Raw genomic sequence first — 18,625 nt, forward strand, 5'->3', positions numbered from 1 at the left:
TCTTGAATTGAGGTGGAGAGGGCAGCGTAGAGAAGTGATTAGTCAGAAATATTCCCAGTTAAATCTTTTTAAAACAGCATTTTGTCTGTGAGACAGTGGAGTACAAATGTCTGAATTTTAGGTTTTATAGTATTTGAGAGTTATATGACCTTTTAATGCTGAAATTCATTGTTTTGATTAATTTAAATACAATTTATTAAAGTAATGGTAAACCCCGTTGCTAACCATAGCAGGGAGGACTAAATTGATAGGGAATGTGTTAAAATTTTTTTTCTAATGAGGTGTGATTATTTGTTTTGAGATCTATCTTAATTACCATTTAGGAGTAGACTACATGAAAGGGTCAAATTTTTATGTATTTTACATTTCACATTTGGATTAACCAGTCCCTTGAAATGTTTTAATTCTTTAATCAATATTCAAAGTTTAATGTTGAAATTTTCTTTTAATCCAGTGTTGACCATAATTATAAACAAATGCATATTGAACTAATACTATTTTGAAATGTGTTTCAGATATACCAGTATATTCAGAGTCGCTTTTATCGGTCTCCAGAGGTGCTACTGGGAATGCCTTATGATCTTGCTATCGACATGTGGTCCCTTGGGTGTATTTTGGTTGAAATGCACACTGGAGAACCTCTATTCAGTGGTGCCAATGAGGTATTTGATTTATTACTTGTAACAGTTATGATTCTGTTTTCAACCATGGCAGTGTAATCTGAAAGTTTTTTCCAGGGGAAGACATCTAAGGACCTGTGTAGTCATTCAAACGTGAGGTCAATTTGGAACTTTTTTTGGTACTCTATTTGTCTGTCAGTTGTTGTATAATGGTGAATTTAGAATTACGAAATGGTGATTAGGATATTTTAATCTACTAATGAAGGAGAACAATCAATTAGACTAGAAAGAATTAAGTATAACACCCCGTTCACTTTTACTGATCTTAAGTATAACAGAAAGCTGAAACACAATAATGTAGGAATGGGGGCCATCCTTACAAGTGGAGTAAACATTACTATAAATTTTGAGACTCTGATATAGAATTAAAAAAATAATGACCAGTAGTTGATAGATATACTGTCTGAATAATTTAAGGTAAACTAGGATTATAGGGTCTAGGGCTATAGAATCTCCAAGTCTGTGGTGCCTGGGTTTTTAGTCTGTGTTCCTAGGAGGATTTTTGGAAGTCAGAAGCAGTAGCTGGGAGTGCAAGGGAGAAGCAAAGACTACTGCAGTCAGAGGAATTGAACTTTCATTTGTTTTAAAACTATTTACTTGTGGAGTAATATTTGTTAGTTCTAAATAAAAGTTGATCATTGTGGATCTTGATCAGAATATTCACTTACAAATGAAAAAAGGCAAAAGACAAGTGACTTGTACTAGATTTTATAGTTGTTAATGGTAATGTCAGAAACTCCTCCTTTCTATGTCTCTGTTTAACTTATTTCAACTTCAGCTAGTGAGCTCTTCCAGCAGCAACTCCTATAGGATTTGTTTTTGTTATAGTATAAGTAATAGTACCCTGTGAATTAGTAACATTTCGGGGCTTAAATACTATGAGGATCACTTGAAAAACACCAGAGTCCTTTGAAGTGTTCACACATCCTTCTCATATAGTTATCTCTGCACTATCTTTTCTCCCCTTCCTCTCCCCCCCCCCCATTCTCTGGTCCAGCACACAGCCTTCTCTGTTGTCCCTTGAAAATACCAGCCACAGGCCCATATCAGGCTCTTCTCCTTTGTTCCTCCAGGCCCGAAAGTCTTTCTTTCAGGTAGTACTTGGCTCCTTCCCTCACCAACTATAAATTAGTGGGCTCACATCACCTTTTCAGTGAAATCTTGTGTAATACTCTCTTGAAAGTTGCAGCACCCCTTCTTCCTATTCCTTTTTAATTTCCTCTATATTGCTTATCATCATCTGATAGAACTTATTTAATTACTGAGAGCCTTCCTATTTGTAGGTTCATATCCTTGGATTCAACTAACTGCAGGTCAAAAATATCTGGGAAAAAATTGTGTCTGTACTGAACATGTATAGGCTTTTTTTCGTGACACATTTCCTTAGAGGATACAGTATAACTATTTATACTGTATAAAACATTTACACTATATTAGGAATCATATGTAACCTAGAGGTTATTTCAAGTATATGGGAGGATATGCATAGTTTCTATGCAAATACTGTATCATTTATTTAAGGGATTTGAACATGCATGGATTTGAGTAGCCAGGGTGGGGATAGGGCTTCCCTGCCTGGAACCAATCCCCCAAGGATGCTGAGGGATAGTGATTTGCTCATTGTTAGTCTCTCCCCACTGAAATATAGACTTCTTTTTGAAATATTTTGTCTGTTTATTGATATATTCTATTACTGAGCATGGTTTCTAGCAGATAGTAGACACTTGGTATTTGATGAATGAGTCTGTACTTTAAAAAAATACTACAAAACTTTTATTGGATCCACACTTTATTCACCTGTGAGATTTTTATTGATTACTTAAAACTCTCCAAAAACGGAAACTAAAACATCCATCCTTTCTTATTGTTCATTATATCTAGGACACTTAACACACTACAAATTACAAATTCATGTGTTTGTTAATTGCCTCCTTTCCCTGCTGTGAAGTGTTTGGCTCCAGGAGGGTAGAGAATTTGATTCTGTTTGGTCATTATTATATATTTAGTACCTGACAGATAGGAGATGCTGTTTATATATTTATGAATGAATTGATGAGAAGAAGTAGGATGAACAGTAAAAAATATATAATTTATTTTTTTTTTCTAATACAGGTAGATCAGATGAATAAAATAGTGGAAGTTCTGGGTATTCCACCTGCTCATATTCTTGACCAAGCACCAAAAGCAAGAAAGTTCTTTGAGAAGTTGCCAGATGGCACTTGGAACTTAAAGAAGACCAAAGATGGAAAACGGGTAAAATAGGGATTCAGTTTTTGTGGGGTTTTCTTCCATCTTCCCTCCCCGCCTTCTCTCTATTGTTTTATAATCTTTTGACTTCAGTGTTAATAGTCAACATGTTAATTAATTTATAGATATTTCGTTCAGAAGTTTGACCTGAACTATCTATATGTGTTTGGTTAATCATCAGGATTCTCTTTCCAGCTTCATTTTAAAAAACCCAAAAAAACTCCAAAAAACTGTATGCATGCATTTGGATACAGCTGACCAAATCACCATGTTTTGTTCCAATACTAGAATCAATATGTTTGACCTTTATTTTTCACAGCCTGGGCATATAGTGAAGCCACGGTTAATTAACAGCACCACAGCTGTGAACAGAAGTCATAATTGCAGTAAATTTTTTTTCTTTTTAATAAAGTTGGTAAAATATGTAAGAAAACTATTGGGCATAAACAATTTGTGATTTTTCAAGGATATGAACTAACCAGAGGGTCCTTTGATAGATTTTGGATTCCCAGTTTAGATCTAACTAGCAAGAATTTTAGCCTGATGTAGTGCTGTACACCTGTAATCCCAGCAACTTGGGAGGCTGAGGCAGGAAGATCAAGAGTTCAAACCCAGCCTCAGCAACTCAGTAAGACCCTGTATCTGATAAAATATTAAAAATGGCTGGGGATGTGGCTTGGTGGTTAAGCAACCCTAGGTTTAGTCCCCTCCACCCCCCAAAATCAAAATCTGTGAAAGTGAGGCTTTAAAATGTTTACATTTGTTTTCGCAGTTGTTTTATATCCAAAGACTTCTTCCTGATACTTAGAGTATATCCATTTAATTGAATAAATGGTGGTAGTGTTACATCTTGACTTATACTTTGTTTTAGATATCTATAAATTACCATGCATCTTGCAATCTATGATGTTTTTGTTTTAGTTAATTTTTTTAAATTTCTTATTTTTTCCAATTGGTTATACATGACAGTATAATGCATTTTGACACATCATACATAAATGTTAGTTGATATATTATCCTTGCATTTTAGTGGTGCTGCCACCAGGTGTCATATTTAGTGAACTGAAGATGATGGTTGTTCCCTTTAATTCACTTCTACTTAGCTGTGGGTCTTGTAACATCAGATGATTCTTAGAATACCTAAAAATATATTTGTAACCATTTCTTCCACAATTGACATCTAATTTACTGTATTCTGCCTTATTTTCTAAAATTGTAGACAGTGTGATTTCCAGTTGCTAAGTTAGGCCTATTCCATACAAGGAAGGGATGAAAGTTACCAGGCAGACCCTCAGAGTCCCTCTTTTACATTTATCCACATAGCTTATCATTCACAATATCCTGTTGAGCCAGTATATAGGCTTGTCATTCCGCTTGTGATTTCTATTATCATATAGTTAGTTAAACAGACAAATTTCATATACATTAGAATCTTAACAGTTTTTATTATTTTGTTTTCATTAATTTATCAAAACATTGTTTTGGAGGACTCGTTTGTATTATTATGCTTCAAGACTTACTTTGTTGCTTTGTAGTATTTCATTGAGTGACTATCTATATTATCTATATATTAGGCCAGGAGTTGTGGCACATGCCTATAATCCCGGTGACTCTAGAGGCTGAGTCAGGAGGATTGCAAGTTTGAGGCTAGCCTGGATAGGTAAACAAGACCTAGTCTCATATTAAAAAGGGGCTGGGGAAGTAGCACCCCTGGGTTCAATCGCCCGTACCAAATAAATAAAATAGTTTATCTATATTCACTGTCAGTAAATATCTGGGATGTTTCTAATTCTTGACTATTTGAATAAGGCTACTGAGAACATTCCTGTATACGTAAGTCTTTTCTACCCGTAGTTTTTTTTTTTTTTTTCTTCGATGGTACTGCCTAAGAGTAGAATTGCTGAACCATAGGGTATATATATGTTTACCTTCATAAGAAAATACTAAACAGTTCTGCAAAGTTTTTATATTATTTTATATTTTCATGATATGATAATTCCGGTTGCATGGCATCATCCTCACTGTTTGAAATCTGGGTTTCAGCCATTCTAGTAGATATATAGTGGTTTGTATTTGCATTTCTGCATGATTCGTGTACCTGTTTATGTGCTTATTATTCGCCATTTGTATGACAAGTCTTTCTAGTCTTTTGCCCATTTGTTATTGGGTTGTTTAATTAGAGTTTTAGGAGTTTCTTACATACTCTGGATGTAAGATCTTGGTCACATATGTATGTTAGTATGTTTTCCTGGACTGTGGCTTACTTCTTTTTTTGAATATGGTATCTTTCAATGAGAAGCAACTTCTAAAATTTGTCTATTTTTTTTTAATAGAAGTACTTTTTAGATCTTGAGAAATATTTTCCATCCTCAAGTTTGTGAAAATGTCCACCCCCCCCCCTTTTTTTTTTTTAAATTCTTACTTGTGTGGTTAGGATTCTGTGTTCGTCCTGAATTTTTAACTATGAAATAAAAGTAAAGGGTTTAAAGTCGGCATCATTTGTTGAAAACAGTTCCCTTTCCCTGTTGATTTGATTTGGGACTTTTGTCAAAAATGAATTTATCATTTATTTGTTCATATTTGAATTATATTCTTTTCCTTCTCTAGCCTTAAATCTATTCCACAGTATTGATTACTGTAGCCTTTAGTAGACCCTGAATTTGAGTAGTTTAAGTCTTCTAGTTCTATTGTTCAGTTTCAAAGCTATTTATTTTCTATTTTTCATCCTTTCTATTTATATATGAATTTTTAGAAACCAACTCATACATTTATACCAAAAAATCCTGCTCGAGTTTTGATTTGAGTGGCATTGAGTTTCCATTTATGAGAATGGGCAATTTTTATTTATTTATTATTTTTTAAATTTTTCATTGCTAATACACAGAAATACAATTGAATTTTTATATTGACTTTATGTCCTAAGACCTTGCTACATTCCCATGTTCTAATATTTTGTTGTTGAGAAAAGAGTTTTCAGCGTTTTCTACTTAAGACAGTTATATCCTGTATGAATGAAGGCAGTTTTATTTATTTATTTTTCAGTTCTATTTCTTCTTATTCTTGGATTATCATACTAAGAGATCTATATGTTGAATAGTAACCGTGAGAGAAGACATTGTCCTTGGCTCCTAGTCCTAGCACATGGCCATTTAACATTAAGTGTGATGTTAGTTGGCATAGTTTTTTGTACATGTCCTTTGTCAGGTTGAAGGATTACTTTGTCTGTTTTAAGAGTCGTTTTAGATTTTTAAATGATGAATGGACATTGAATCTTATCACATAGTGTTTCTGTGTCTGTAGAGATGATCATAATATTTTCCTTTTGTAATATGGTTAAATGCATTAATTAATTTTTGAAATGCCAACCCATGATAAACCATGCTTTGTGTTGATACACTGTTCTCTTTTATATATTGCTGAGTTCATTTCACTAGTGTATTAGTAAGGAATTTTATTTCAGTGTCATTATGAATATTTATAGTTGTCATTAGGGTTTGATCTCAGGATTATGCTGGCCTCACAAAACGATTGTTCTTTCTTGATTTTCTGAGAAGATAAGTATAAGATAGGTTGGCATTATTTTATTTTATAAATGTTTAATAGTGTTCTTTGATAAAATCATAAGAAGCTATCATCCTTTTTGTTAAATGGTAATCTATTATAATTCATGTCTTTGAATATAAATATATGGCTATCCAAAAATTTTTTTTTTTTTTTGGTTTTGAGTTAGTTTTGACAAGTTGTGTATTTCAGGAAACTTTCCTTCTCACTTAAGTTGTTGAAATTATTAATATAAAATTATCAGTAACATTTATCTTTTAAATTTTTGGAGGATCTATAATGACAGTGACTGTTTTATTCCTGATATTCATCGTATGTGTCTTATCCTTTTTCCTCAGTAGTCTTGCTAGGGACTCACTTGATAATGTCCCAGTTATCAAGTTTATTAATCTTTCCAATAATAACTTTTGACTTGGGGTCATCGCCAGTCCCTTTTCTCCTGCCAATCTTGGTCTGGTTATTGTTGTGTTCATTTTTGTTCTTTATTGTGTTGAGTTGAATTGGCTCTTTTTCTGGTTTCTTAAAGACAAAGCTTAGATCATTGATTCCTCTTATTTTCTTATAGTACTTATGTTATGAATTCTCGTGTAATCACTGCTGTAGCTGCATCCTGCAACTTTTGACGTGTTGTAACTGTCATTTATTTTGAACTATTTCTCTTGTGATTTCTTCTTGAATTCACAATTCAATTTTTAACTTTTTAAAGTTGTTGGTAGACCTTTATTTTATTTATTTATATGCAGTGCTGAGGATTGAATTCAGTGCCTCACACATGCCAGGCAAGTGTACTACTGCTGAGCCACAGCCCCAGTTCTCACAATTCAGTTTTTTTCTTATATAATTTCAAAATATTTGAGAGTTTTTCTGAACCATTTATTGATTCCTAGTTCAATAGCTTTGTGATAACAAAGCATATGATTTTAGTCCTTTAAAATTCACTTGAGAATGCCAGATACAGTGATGCACAACTATAAGCCCAGCAACTTGGGAGACTGAAGCAGGAGAATCAAAAGTTCAAAACTACAATCAATAAAAAAAAAAAAAGTTCAAAACTAGCCTCAGCAAATTATTAAGGCCCTAAACAACTTAGCAAGACCCTGTCTCAAAATTTAAAAAGGACTGGGAATGTGGCTCAGTGGCCTAGCACACATGTGCTCTTTGCTCTTGATGAATGTTTTATGTGTACTTGACAAAAATTATATTTTGTGTTGTGGTCTATAAATATACATAATATAGGTCAAGTTGTTTGATATTTTTCTTCACAACTTTTATAAGCTTGCTGTGTGGGTGTTTCTGTGCATGTGTATCTGTTCTGTCAATAACCAACTGAAGAGTATTAACCTTCACCGATTAATTTTGAATGTCTTAGTTTCCCTTTCATTGCTTCATAATGTTTGAAGCTTTGTAAATGGATGTATACCAATGTAGTATTGTTATGATTTCTAATAAATTGATCATTTCATCATTATGAAATGTCCCTCTATATCTTTGATAATGTTTAAGTCTACTTTAATATTACTGTAGCCATACTAGCTTTCTTACTCTTAGCATTTACATGGTGTTTATATTTTTCTCCATTTACTTTAAATCTGTTCATACTTTTATATTTAAGATGAGACTTTTTATTTATGCTATATATGGATGGGGCAAGTTTTTTAATCTAGGTTGATAGTTTCTTTTATAATGAATAATTATTTAGCTTAATCACCTCATGGGATTTAAGATTTGCTTTACTTGGGTTCTTTTTGTTTTACATGTTTCTTGTTTCCTGAAGTTTTTTTAACCACCTTTTGTGTTTATTGAGTACTTTTTGGTACTTCATTGACTTTACTTACTTGGCTGCTGTCTATAATTTTTTAATGTTGCTCTTATAACATTCAACTTTTATAGCATTTTTATTTCAAACAATATTATATCACTTGATAAACAATGTAATAACCATGTAGTTCTGTGTAACTCCTCCTACTTTTTGTGTTCTTGTCATTTTTACTTCTGTGTATAAGCCTCACAACATATTATGGACCATTTAAACAAAAAATTTAAAAATTAACTTTTAAGGATATTTTAAAACATTAAAAAGATAATAGATCTTTTATGCTTATTCTTTTATTTGCCCTTTCTGGTATTCTTCACTCCTAACTGTTCTTGGCTTCTATTTGGTATTGTTTTCCTTTTTGGGTTTTTAGTTTAGATAATTTCTTTGTTTTTTCAATTCCATGTTTGGTCTACTATTAAAGCCACTAAGTAAATTCTTCACTTTTGATATTTTAATTCTAGCATGTCTATTTTTTTTTTTTTTTTTTTTTTTTTTTGGTACTGGGTGTTAAAGTCAGGAGCACTATACCCACCAAGCTATCGCCTCAGCTCTTTTTATTTATTTTGAGAGAGTCTCACACGCTCAGGCTGGCCTTGAATTTGGCAATCCTTCTGCCTTAGCCTCCTGAGTAGCTGGGATTATAGACATATGCCACCATGTTTGGTTATCCCTTTTTTTTATTATTTTCTTCCTTTAAATTTTTCTTTTCTGAAATTTCCCATCTGTCCACGCCTGTTTGTCCACCTTTTGAACCAAATTCTTTAAACTATTCATTAATTTAAAATATCTCCTTCTCAGTTTCAACATCTGGGCCACTTGTTAATGAGGGTCTCCTGTTATCCTTTTTTCCCACTTAATTGTGGATTCCTTTGTTTTAGTTTTTGTGTCTGTAACTTTATATATGCCAGACTTTTCTGTATTTAAGAACAGTTGAGGTAGAAATAAATCATTTCCCATTAGAAACAGACATTCTTCTCACTCTGTCAGGCTTCCTGTTAGTTGGGTTCTGAATCAATCTTACTTGTACTTCAGCTGAATCTGGTCTTTGTTTATTTGACTCAGATTCTATTCATCACTGTCTGAGATGTTCCTCAAAGCAATTTTTGTGTCCTAGGTCCCAGGGAGACTCTGTATCCATTACTAACCCACCCACATCTAACTCTCTAGCCTGGGAGATCTTTCTTCTTTCTGCTGCCCTGTACCTTCCTTCTGCCTGTCAAAGGCCAGGTCAGAGCTGGATTCTTCTTACTCATGTCTGTGGCAGGCTGGCTCTTCCTCCCATCATAGATCTCTTCTCTCCTGGAAGAGGCTTTTTTGTTTTTTTAAGAATTCTATTATTTCTGATTCCTTTGGGGCCTTCAGTTCTCTGATAGCTTTCTGTTTGGATCTCCCCCACCCTCCCCCAGCCCCCAAATCAGTACTGGGGATTGAATCCCAGGTCTTACAAGTGTTCTACTACTGAGTTATATCTCCCTGTCCTTTTTATTTTATTTTGAGATAGGGTCTCTCTAAATTGCCCAAGCTGGTCTTGAACTTGCAGTCTTCTTCCTTCAGCCTCTTAAGTAGCTGATATTATAGACATGCACCCACACCCAACTACTGATTTTGGTCCAGTAAGATGTCATATGCCTGTAATCCCAGCAATTTGGGAGGTGGAGGCAGGAGGATCACAGTTTCAAGGGCAACTTCAGAAATTTAGCTAGATGCTGTCTCAAAAAATGAAAAATGCTGGGGATAAAGTTCAGAGGTAAAGCACCCTTTTGTTTAATCCCTAGTATCCAAAAAGGTGGGAAGGGGGTAATGATTTTGTAAATTATCTGGCTCCATCTTGCTTTTAGAGTAGAAAGAAGTCTTGAACAAATTTCTACATTGTTGTTAGAAGCCAAAGTCAAGGGTTGATATTACAAATCAATTAAATATTTATAGAAACTTTAAGGGTCATACTATTACCTATTTAAAAAATGAATTTTTAGAAAATCTCAACACATCAAGTAATTTATTATTAGACATTTTCTAAAGGGGGAGGCATTAGTAATTTGCTTAATTTATGTTCTGTGAGCAGGTTGGGTTAGACCAGGGCTGCTTTATGGGCACAGTTGGAGTGATTGTCAAAGCTTTGGTGAACTACTGCTAGAAGGCAGTGCAGCAAGTTGTCAGATGCAGCAGCAGAAAAGGACTTCCTACTCCCTGCTATGTGCGGGTGGTGGTGGGGTGTCATTGTTTTGGGCTTCGTGGGCCTCTGTTGCATATTCTTGTGTTGGTTTGCTTGATTATTTGTTTTTATAATTTTAAAATATTTTTTTACTTGTAGTTGGACACAATACCTTTATTTTTATGTGGTGCTAAGGATCAAACCCAGCGCCTTGCACGTGCTAGGCAAGCACTCTACCGCTGAGCTATAACTTTTAAAAAATGTACAGAACATTTCTAGCTGGAGTAGTGTGAAAACGGACTCTGGGTTGAGCTATAGTTTGCTGACCCAAGGCTTAGATGATCTTCATGGTCAATTTTGGACTCAAAAGTATGTTGGAGTTCTCTAACCACAGTGCTTTCAAAACAGTAATGTGTGAAAAGGCAGGAGAACTAATGATAAAGTATCCTTCATATAAATGCCTCAACATAGTATATTTAAATTTACTTGCAGTTAAATTATGTGAGCTTTTACACATTCCAACACATTTAGATAAAGTCTGTGATCCTTTTTCTCTTATAGGAGTACAAACCACCAGCAACCCGTAAACTTCATAATATTCTTGGAGTAGAAACAGGAGGACCTGGTGGGCGACGTGCTGGGGAGTCGGGTCATACGGTAGCTGACTACTTGAAGTTCAAAGACCTCATTTTAAGGATGCTTGATTATGACCCCAAAACTCGGATTCAACCTTATTATGCCCTGCAGCACAGTTTTTTCAAGAAAACAGCTGATGAAGGTACAAATACAAGTAATAGTGTATCCACAAGCCCTGCAATGGAGCAGTCACAGTCTTCAGGCACCACCTCCAGTACATCGTCAAGCTCAGGTCTGTTCTTTGAATATTCGGCTAGGCTTGCAAATAATTTCATGTTTCCTTTACAAAGTGGAAATCTTTTGAACTGTTTATAAAAGTTTGTAAATCGGGTGAGGTTAAATTACTTTAGTTGAATCTGTTGTAAGTTATTAGTAGTAAATTCATTCCCTCCAAGACTCCCACAGTTTAATTGCACATCTAATGGTCTGTCTGGTAGGAGGAAACAAGTATTTATTAACCAGAATTTTAAATTACTTTTTAAAATGGAATGATTTGCCCGCTTGCTTGAGTTTTCCCTGCACCTGACCAAACGTGGTTTTATTTAGTTCAGTGGCTGATGTGAGAGAACTTGTTTAAGTCAGAGAATCCAGTGACCTTGTGATATACATTGTTGGACAGAATCAACTTCAAACTAACAGGTTATACTGTGTTGTGATATTTAAGGTGGATCATCGGGGACAAGCAACAGCGGGAGAGCCAGGTCAGACCCGACGCACCAGCATCGGCACAGCGGTGGGCATTTCACGGCTGCCGTCCAGGCCATGGACTGTGAGACACACAGTCCCCAGGTATGCTCTCACATGGTGCTCGTTAGCCTTTCCTGCTCACGTTTAGCAGTATAGGATGACATGTCGTTTATTCTAAAGGTTTATAGTGTCCTTATTTCTAAGGAAATATAGCTTTATTCTAACTGAAGAAGCACATCCTAGTAATTTCAAATACCTCTCTAAAATCGTTCCTACTATGCTGCATCATGATGCCTTTTTTTTTTTTAACATTATGATGCTTTATCGTGAGAAGCCAGTGTGTTTAATGGATGAAATATACCTGATGTTGATTAGTATTTCCATCTTGTGACAGCTCAGTGTTGCTGGAGAAGATCTAAGACACAGGTATTTGTTAATATTCCCAGCTTCTGCTGATTGATCTTACATTTTTCTCTCATTAATTATTCCAGACTTTTCTTCTCTTAATAGAAATTTTGGTTTCTCCTTCTGTTTCCACTTACTCTTGGTTTATAAGGAAGTCAGTCTTCAGACAGAAACCCCCTCCACGTTGTATCATTAAAAATGCGGTCCTGCTGGGCCCGGTGGTGCACGCCTGTAATCCTAGTGGCTTGTGAAACTGAGGCAGGAGAAACGCGAGTTCAGAGCCAGCCTTGGCAATGGTGAGGTGCTAAGCAACTCAGGGAGACCCTGTCTCTAAATAAAATACAAAATAGGGCTGGGGATATGGATCAGTGGTTGAATGCCCCTGAGTTCAATCCGTCGTACCCCCATCTTCCAAGTGCATTTCTGCCTTTGTGTAAATTCATCTAATTCTCCTCCACCTCCTTTTCATTAGAAGCAGGGCGTTTCCACCTGTCTAAGGCCAAGCCCATCTGGCCCTCACCTCCTGCTCTCTAAAGTACCTTGCCCTCTGGCATGTGTCTGCAGCCTTCTCTTCCTGTCCAGGGGCATTTCATCACACTCAGTTCTCTCCTGTATCAAGCAAAATCTTTATATATTCCCCTGTCTTTCTCACCCTACACTCTGCTACCTGAGGTCTCTTTTCTTCACTCTTTGGAAGAACACTTTGGTCATTTCATTTAGCTTCCTGTCCCTAGCTCTGGTGACAGTGCAACTGATAATCTTCACCTGTGAGTCCAATAGACACTTTGATGCTTTATCTGTATTTATTTCTTAACTGCATTTGACAATGTTGGTTCTCCCTGCTTTTTAAACACTTTCTGGTTTCGTTAGTAGTATGCTTCCCCATGTCCCCATTTCTCTGACCTTTCCTTTGTCTTCTCTATTGGACTCTCCTACTCACCATGAAACCCCAGTGTGCCTTGAACCGTGACATGTGTCCTGCCTCTTCTGACTTTGCATACTTCCTGGATGACTTCAGCAACTCTTCCCAATGATAGCACTCATCATCTTTATATCAGGCCTTCCTAAATCTTTGTTTTTTCATTTAGATTTCACTCCTGAGCTATAGGGCCTTTATTTTTAACTATTTACTACAAACATTACTTAGGAAAATCTCAACAATATGATCCTGCAGGTGGATCACATAAACTGATACTGTCATTTTCACCCCCAGCCCAATTCTTGTTCTATCACCTATTCTTGGTTTAAACAAACAAACAAACAAACAAACACAGCCTAAATTCATTCATGTGCTCAAGTCATAAGCCTGAGGACTGGGAGTTCATTATTTGATTCCTTTTCTTCATCTCCCACATTAAATTGAACACTAAATTATGTGGAATCTCAACATCTAAATTTGTTTTTAATTTTCTCCACTTAACCTCATTCTGCAGCATCTCTCCCCTGTCTTACTATGAAGAATATCCTGGTCTTCCAGTGTCCCATTCCATTCACCTGTCAGCACCATTCTCTTCTCTGCAGCCAGGTGAACTTAAAGTGTCTGATCTTACTATTTCCCTGACTTTATACCAGTTTTTGGCTTGACATTGTATTTAAAATTGAAATTCATATTTCTTACCAAATTCATAATGATTTCCATGATATAGCCTCCATCTTTATCCACTGCCCTTACTCTCTTAATACTGATTCTCCCACCACCCCACACACAACTTTTTTGGAATATGCCACACTCTCTTTTCTCACTTTTCTTACATTGCCTACGCTCTTAGCCTAGAACACTTTTTTCTCCACTCTTACCTAGTAACTGCTGTTTAGACTTCAGATCTTAAGTGTAGCTACTCCTAAAGGCTGTCCCAAATTCTTTAGACTATCCTTCCTTCCTCTCTTACAATTGGGATAACATAAGACCACCTGTGCTTGACAGAAGTCAATATTCTGCTTCAAATTCTTTCCTTTCCCTTTCCCTTCCTTTCCATTCCCTCTGTTCTCCCTCTTCATCTTCCCCTCCTTCCCTTAACAGGGTCTTTCCCAAGCTGACTTTTACCCTCTCAAGTACCTGGGATCATAGGTGTGCACCATCCTTGCATATTATTTAATTTTGAATAGTTGTATAATCACATGGTTGAAAAAACAAGTAAAATATAAATGGTGATTTCAATGAAAAGTCTTCCCTTTCATATTCTCTAGACATCCAATTTTTAATAAAAACTAATGTTATTAGTTTTTATATCCTTTGTAAAATATTTTATGCATATATAAGCAAATACAGATGTATTCTTCACCCAACATTTGTACACAAATAGTAGACAACACACTCTTTTTTATTATTATTATTGGTTGTTCAAAACATTACAAAGCTCTTGACATATCATATTTCATACATTTGATTCAAGTGGGTTATAAACTCCCATTTTTACCCCGTGTACAGATTGCAGAATCACATCGGTTACACATCCACGTTTTTACATATTGCCATACTAGTGACTGTTGTATTCTGCTTCCTTTCCTATCCTCAACTATCCTCCCCTCGCCTCCCATCTTCTCTCTCTCTCTACCCCATCTACTGTAATTCATTTTTTTTCCCTTTCTCCTCACATCCTCTTATTGTAATTTTGTATAACAATGAGGGTCTCCTTCCATTTCCATGCAATTTCCCTTCTCTCTCCCTTTCCCTCCCACCTCTCGTCCCTGTTTAATGTTAATCTTTTTCTCATGCTCTTCCTCCCTGCTCTGTTCTTAGTTGCTCTCCTTATATCAAAGAAGATATTTGGTATTTGTTTTTTAGGGATTGGCTAGCTTCACTTAGCATAATCTGCTCTAATGCCATCCATTTCCCTGCAAATGCCATGATTTTGTCATTTTTTAGTGCTGAGTAATACTCCATTGTGTATAAATGCCACATTTTTTTAATCCATTCATCTATTGAAGGGCCTCTAGGTTGGTTCCACAGTCTAGCTATTGTGAATTGTGCTGCTATGAACATCGATGTGGCAGTATCCCTGTAGCATGCTCTTTTAAGGTCTTCAGGGAATAGTCCGAGAAGGGCAATAGCAGGGTCAAATGGTGGTTCCATTCCCAGCTTTCCCAGGAATCTCCAAACTGCTTTCCAAATTGGCCGCACCAATTTGCAGTCCCACCAGCAATGTACAAGTGTACCCTTTTCTCCACATCCTCGCCAGCACTTATTGTTGTTTGACTTCATAATGGCTGCCAATCTTACTGGAATGAGATGGTATCTTAGGGTGGTTTTGATTTGCATTTCTCTGACTGCTAGAGATGGTGAGCATTTTTTCATGTACTTGTTGATTGATTGTATGTCCTCCTCTGAGAAGTGTTCAGGTCGTTGGCCCATTTGTTGATTAGGTTATTTGTTTTCTTATTGTTTAATTTTTTTAGTTCTTTGTATACTCTGGATATTAGGGCTCTATCTGAAGTGTGAGGAGTAAAGATTTGTTCCCAGGATGTAGGCTCCCTATTTACCTCTCTTATTGTTTCTCTTGCTGAGAAAAAACTTTTTAGTTTGAGTAAGTCCCATTTGTTGGTTCTTGTGCTATTAAGGAATTTGGAGCCCGACCCCACAATATGTAGATCGGAGCCAACTTTTTCTTCTATCAGACGCAGAGTCTCTGATTTGATATCAAGCTCCTTGATCCATTTTGAGTTAACTTTTGTGCATGGTGAGAGAAAGGGATTCAGTTTCATTTTGTTGCATATGGATTTCCAGTTTTCCCAGCACCATTTGTTGAAGATGCTATCCTTCCTCCATTGCATGCGTTTAGCCCCATTATCAAATATAAGGTAGCTGTAATTTTGTGGATTGGTCTCTGTGTCCTCTATTCTTACCTTTGGTCCACCCGCCTGTTTTGGTACCAGTACCATGCTGTTTTTGTTACTATTGCTCTGTAGTACAGTTTGAAATCTGGTATTGCTATACCTCCTGATTCACACTTCCTGCTTAGAATTGCTTTTGCTATTCTGGGTCTTTTATTTTTCCATATGAATTTCATGATTGCTTTATCTATTTCTACAAGAAATGCCGTTGGGATTTTGATTGGCATTGCATTGAACCTATAGAGAACTTTTGGTAATATCACCATTTTGATGATGTTAGTTCTGCCTATCCATGAACAGGGTATATTTTTCCATCTTCTAAGATCTTCTATTTCTCTCTTTAGGGTTCTATAGTTTTCATTGTATAAATCTTTCACCTATTTTTTACCTCTTCTGTTTTCTAACATTTGGCATATATTTTAGAGGTCTTTCTATATCAGGATATTGAGAGTACCTCTCTTCCCTTCAGTTTCATGGTGTTCCATTGTTTAAATATTCCATAATTTTATTTTATTAATCCCTTATTAGTGGACATTTAGTTATTTCTAACTCTTTTTACTAATGGTATAATAAATAATCCTGTACATATATCATTTGTACATATACAATTTGTGATACAAATTCTTGAAAATAATTGGAAGTAAAATGGCCAAGTGACTTGGAACTTTGATAACTATAACCAAATTGTCCTCCAAGTGACTTTACAGTTTATTAACTTGCAGCTTTACTTTTAGTTATCAGATCATCAGTCTCAACACTGCTTGTGTTTAAGTAACCCTTATTATTATACTTGATAATGATCTCAAAGCACAAGAGCTGTGATGTTGGCACTTGAGATACACCAAGAGCAGCCATAAGATGATTTCTTTAAGCGAAAAGGTGAAAGTACAATAAAATATTTTGAAAGCAACAATACTGACACAGCTTTCATTATATTATATCATAACAATTATTCTGTTTTATTATTGTTGTTGTCTCTTATTATGCACAATTTATAAATTCAGCTGTATCACAGGTATGTATGAATGAATGATCAACTGCAAATGAACATTTCTTATCATTATTCTTTAAACAATATAGCATTAACAACTATTTTCATAGTGTTTAGTTTATATTAGGTATTTTAAAATAATCTAAAGGTAATTTGTGAAGTAAAAGGGAGAGTGGGCATAGGTTATACAAGTGTTAACACTGTTACATAAGGAACTTGAACATCCATGGATTGTGGTGTCCCCAGGGGCCCTAGAACCAGCCCCTGCTGATTATGACAAGCAACCGTATGGTTCAGTGCTGTCTAGGGTTTTAGATATGTGAGTTTAGAGGCTTTTAGATTGTGTAATGTCTACAGAGATTTTATCAGCTGAGTGTCCTAATGTAAGAATTTCGAAGAATTTTGAATTAAGGAATCTCAACCTGTATTTTCTTTTCTTTGAGAACTCTGCCTATTTTTCCTGTTGGATTCTTGTCAGTAGTATCTCTTAAGGTTTACGTCTCAGATCTTCTTCATTATATAAATACTCCATGGTATGTGCTAGCCATTGGCGATAGTCTTTGCCTTCCTGGAGCTTACAGTGATACAAATAAACACAAAGAAACATGAATAAACAATGCAAGTAGCATCCTGGTCTGGTGGTGTGGGCCTGTAATCCCAGCTACTGGAGAGACTAAGGCAGGAGGATTGCAAGTTTGAGGGCAGCTCAGATAACTAAGCAAGTTCCTGTCAATAAATAAAAAGGGCTGGGGAGATACTCAGTGGTAGAACATGCCCAGGTTCAGTCCCTAGTATAGGTGTGTGTTGGTGGGGGGGTGGGGGTTGTAAGTAACATTAACTGTTAAAAAAAAAATTGGGACTAGCAGTGTAGCTCAGAGGTATCACACTTGCCTTTCCTGGCATGTTTGAGGCACTTCGTTTGAAAAAGTAAGTAGTAAAGGCTAATGTGATAGATAATGACTTAATTTGTTGGATGAGATGAGTTACTTACAGCAGGCCAAAAGTCTGCTGGTAGACCCTCGACCCCCACCTCCACAGTATGGTAGGTTAAAAATTGGGTGGCTTTTTGCAGGGAGGGGTGGTCCTTATTGAGCTACCAAGGCTGGTCTCAAACATGCAGTCTTCCTGCCTCACCCTTCAGAGTATCTGGAATTACAGTCATGTCCCACTGCACCTTGCTGGGTTTTTTTGTTTGTTTGTTTTCTTATATAACAGTGCAGAGTGTATGTGTTGAGTTAGTGGCATGGCTGTCTTCTGCATCCTTATCTTCTGTCTTCTTGTGGCTCCACCTTTCCCAAGGTGGAGGGAGGCTTTACTCAGAGCCTAGTTGCCCACTATGCAGTATCCAGCAGGCAGAAGGACTTGGGAGGAATTCTGTATGCCAGGCTAGCAGTGACATTGACTCTCTCATTCCATTATTATTTTAGTCACATGGCCATGCCTAAATATAGGGGAGGCTAGAAAGTATAGTGCAGCCATATGCTTAGGAATGAGAAGCACTTTTTGTGGATAACCAGTAGCCTGTGCCACACAGGATGGGGGCAACATTGGCCAGAGTGGTTAGGCAAGACTCTGGAACTGAAATGATAAGAGGTATCCATGCAGAGATTAGAAACAGG

General features: G+C 36.1%; 1 protein-coding gene across 6 annotated transcripts in view; it reads left to right on the top strand.

Annotated features, from left to right (window-relative positions):
- DYRK1A (dual specificity tyrosine phosphorylation regulated kinase 1A) overlaps positions 1-18,625 on the top strand; it is a 150,325-nt gene that overhangs the window by 126,834 nt on the left and 4,866 nt on the right. For all 6 annotated transcript variants that reach the window (XM_081300658.1, XM_081300659.1, XM_081300657.1 and 3 more), the window contains 4 exons: positions 516-662; positions 2,793-2,933; positions 11,018-11,324; positions 11,757-11,881. In XM_081300658.1, coding sequence (XP_081156784.1) covers positions 516-662; positions 2,793-2,933; positions 11,018-11,324; positions 11,757-11,881 — 720 coding nt within the window. The remainder of the gene's footprint in view (positions 1-515; positions 663-2,792; positions 2,934-11,017; positions 11,325-11,756; positions 11,882-18,625) is intronic.

The sequence above is a fragment of the Spermophilus citellus genome (assembly GCF_964194105.1).
Source record: "Spermophilus citellus genome assembly, chromosome: 7".
Lineage (NCBI taxonomy): Eukaryota > Metazoa > Chordata > Mammalia > Rodentia > Sciuridae > Spermophilus > Spermophilus citellus.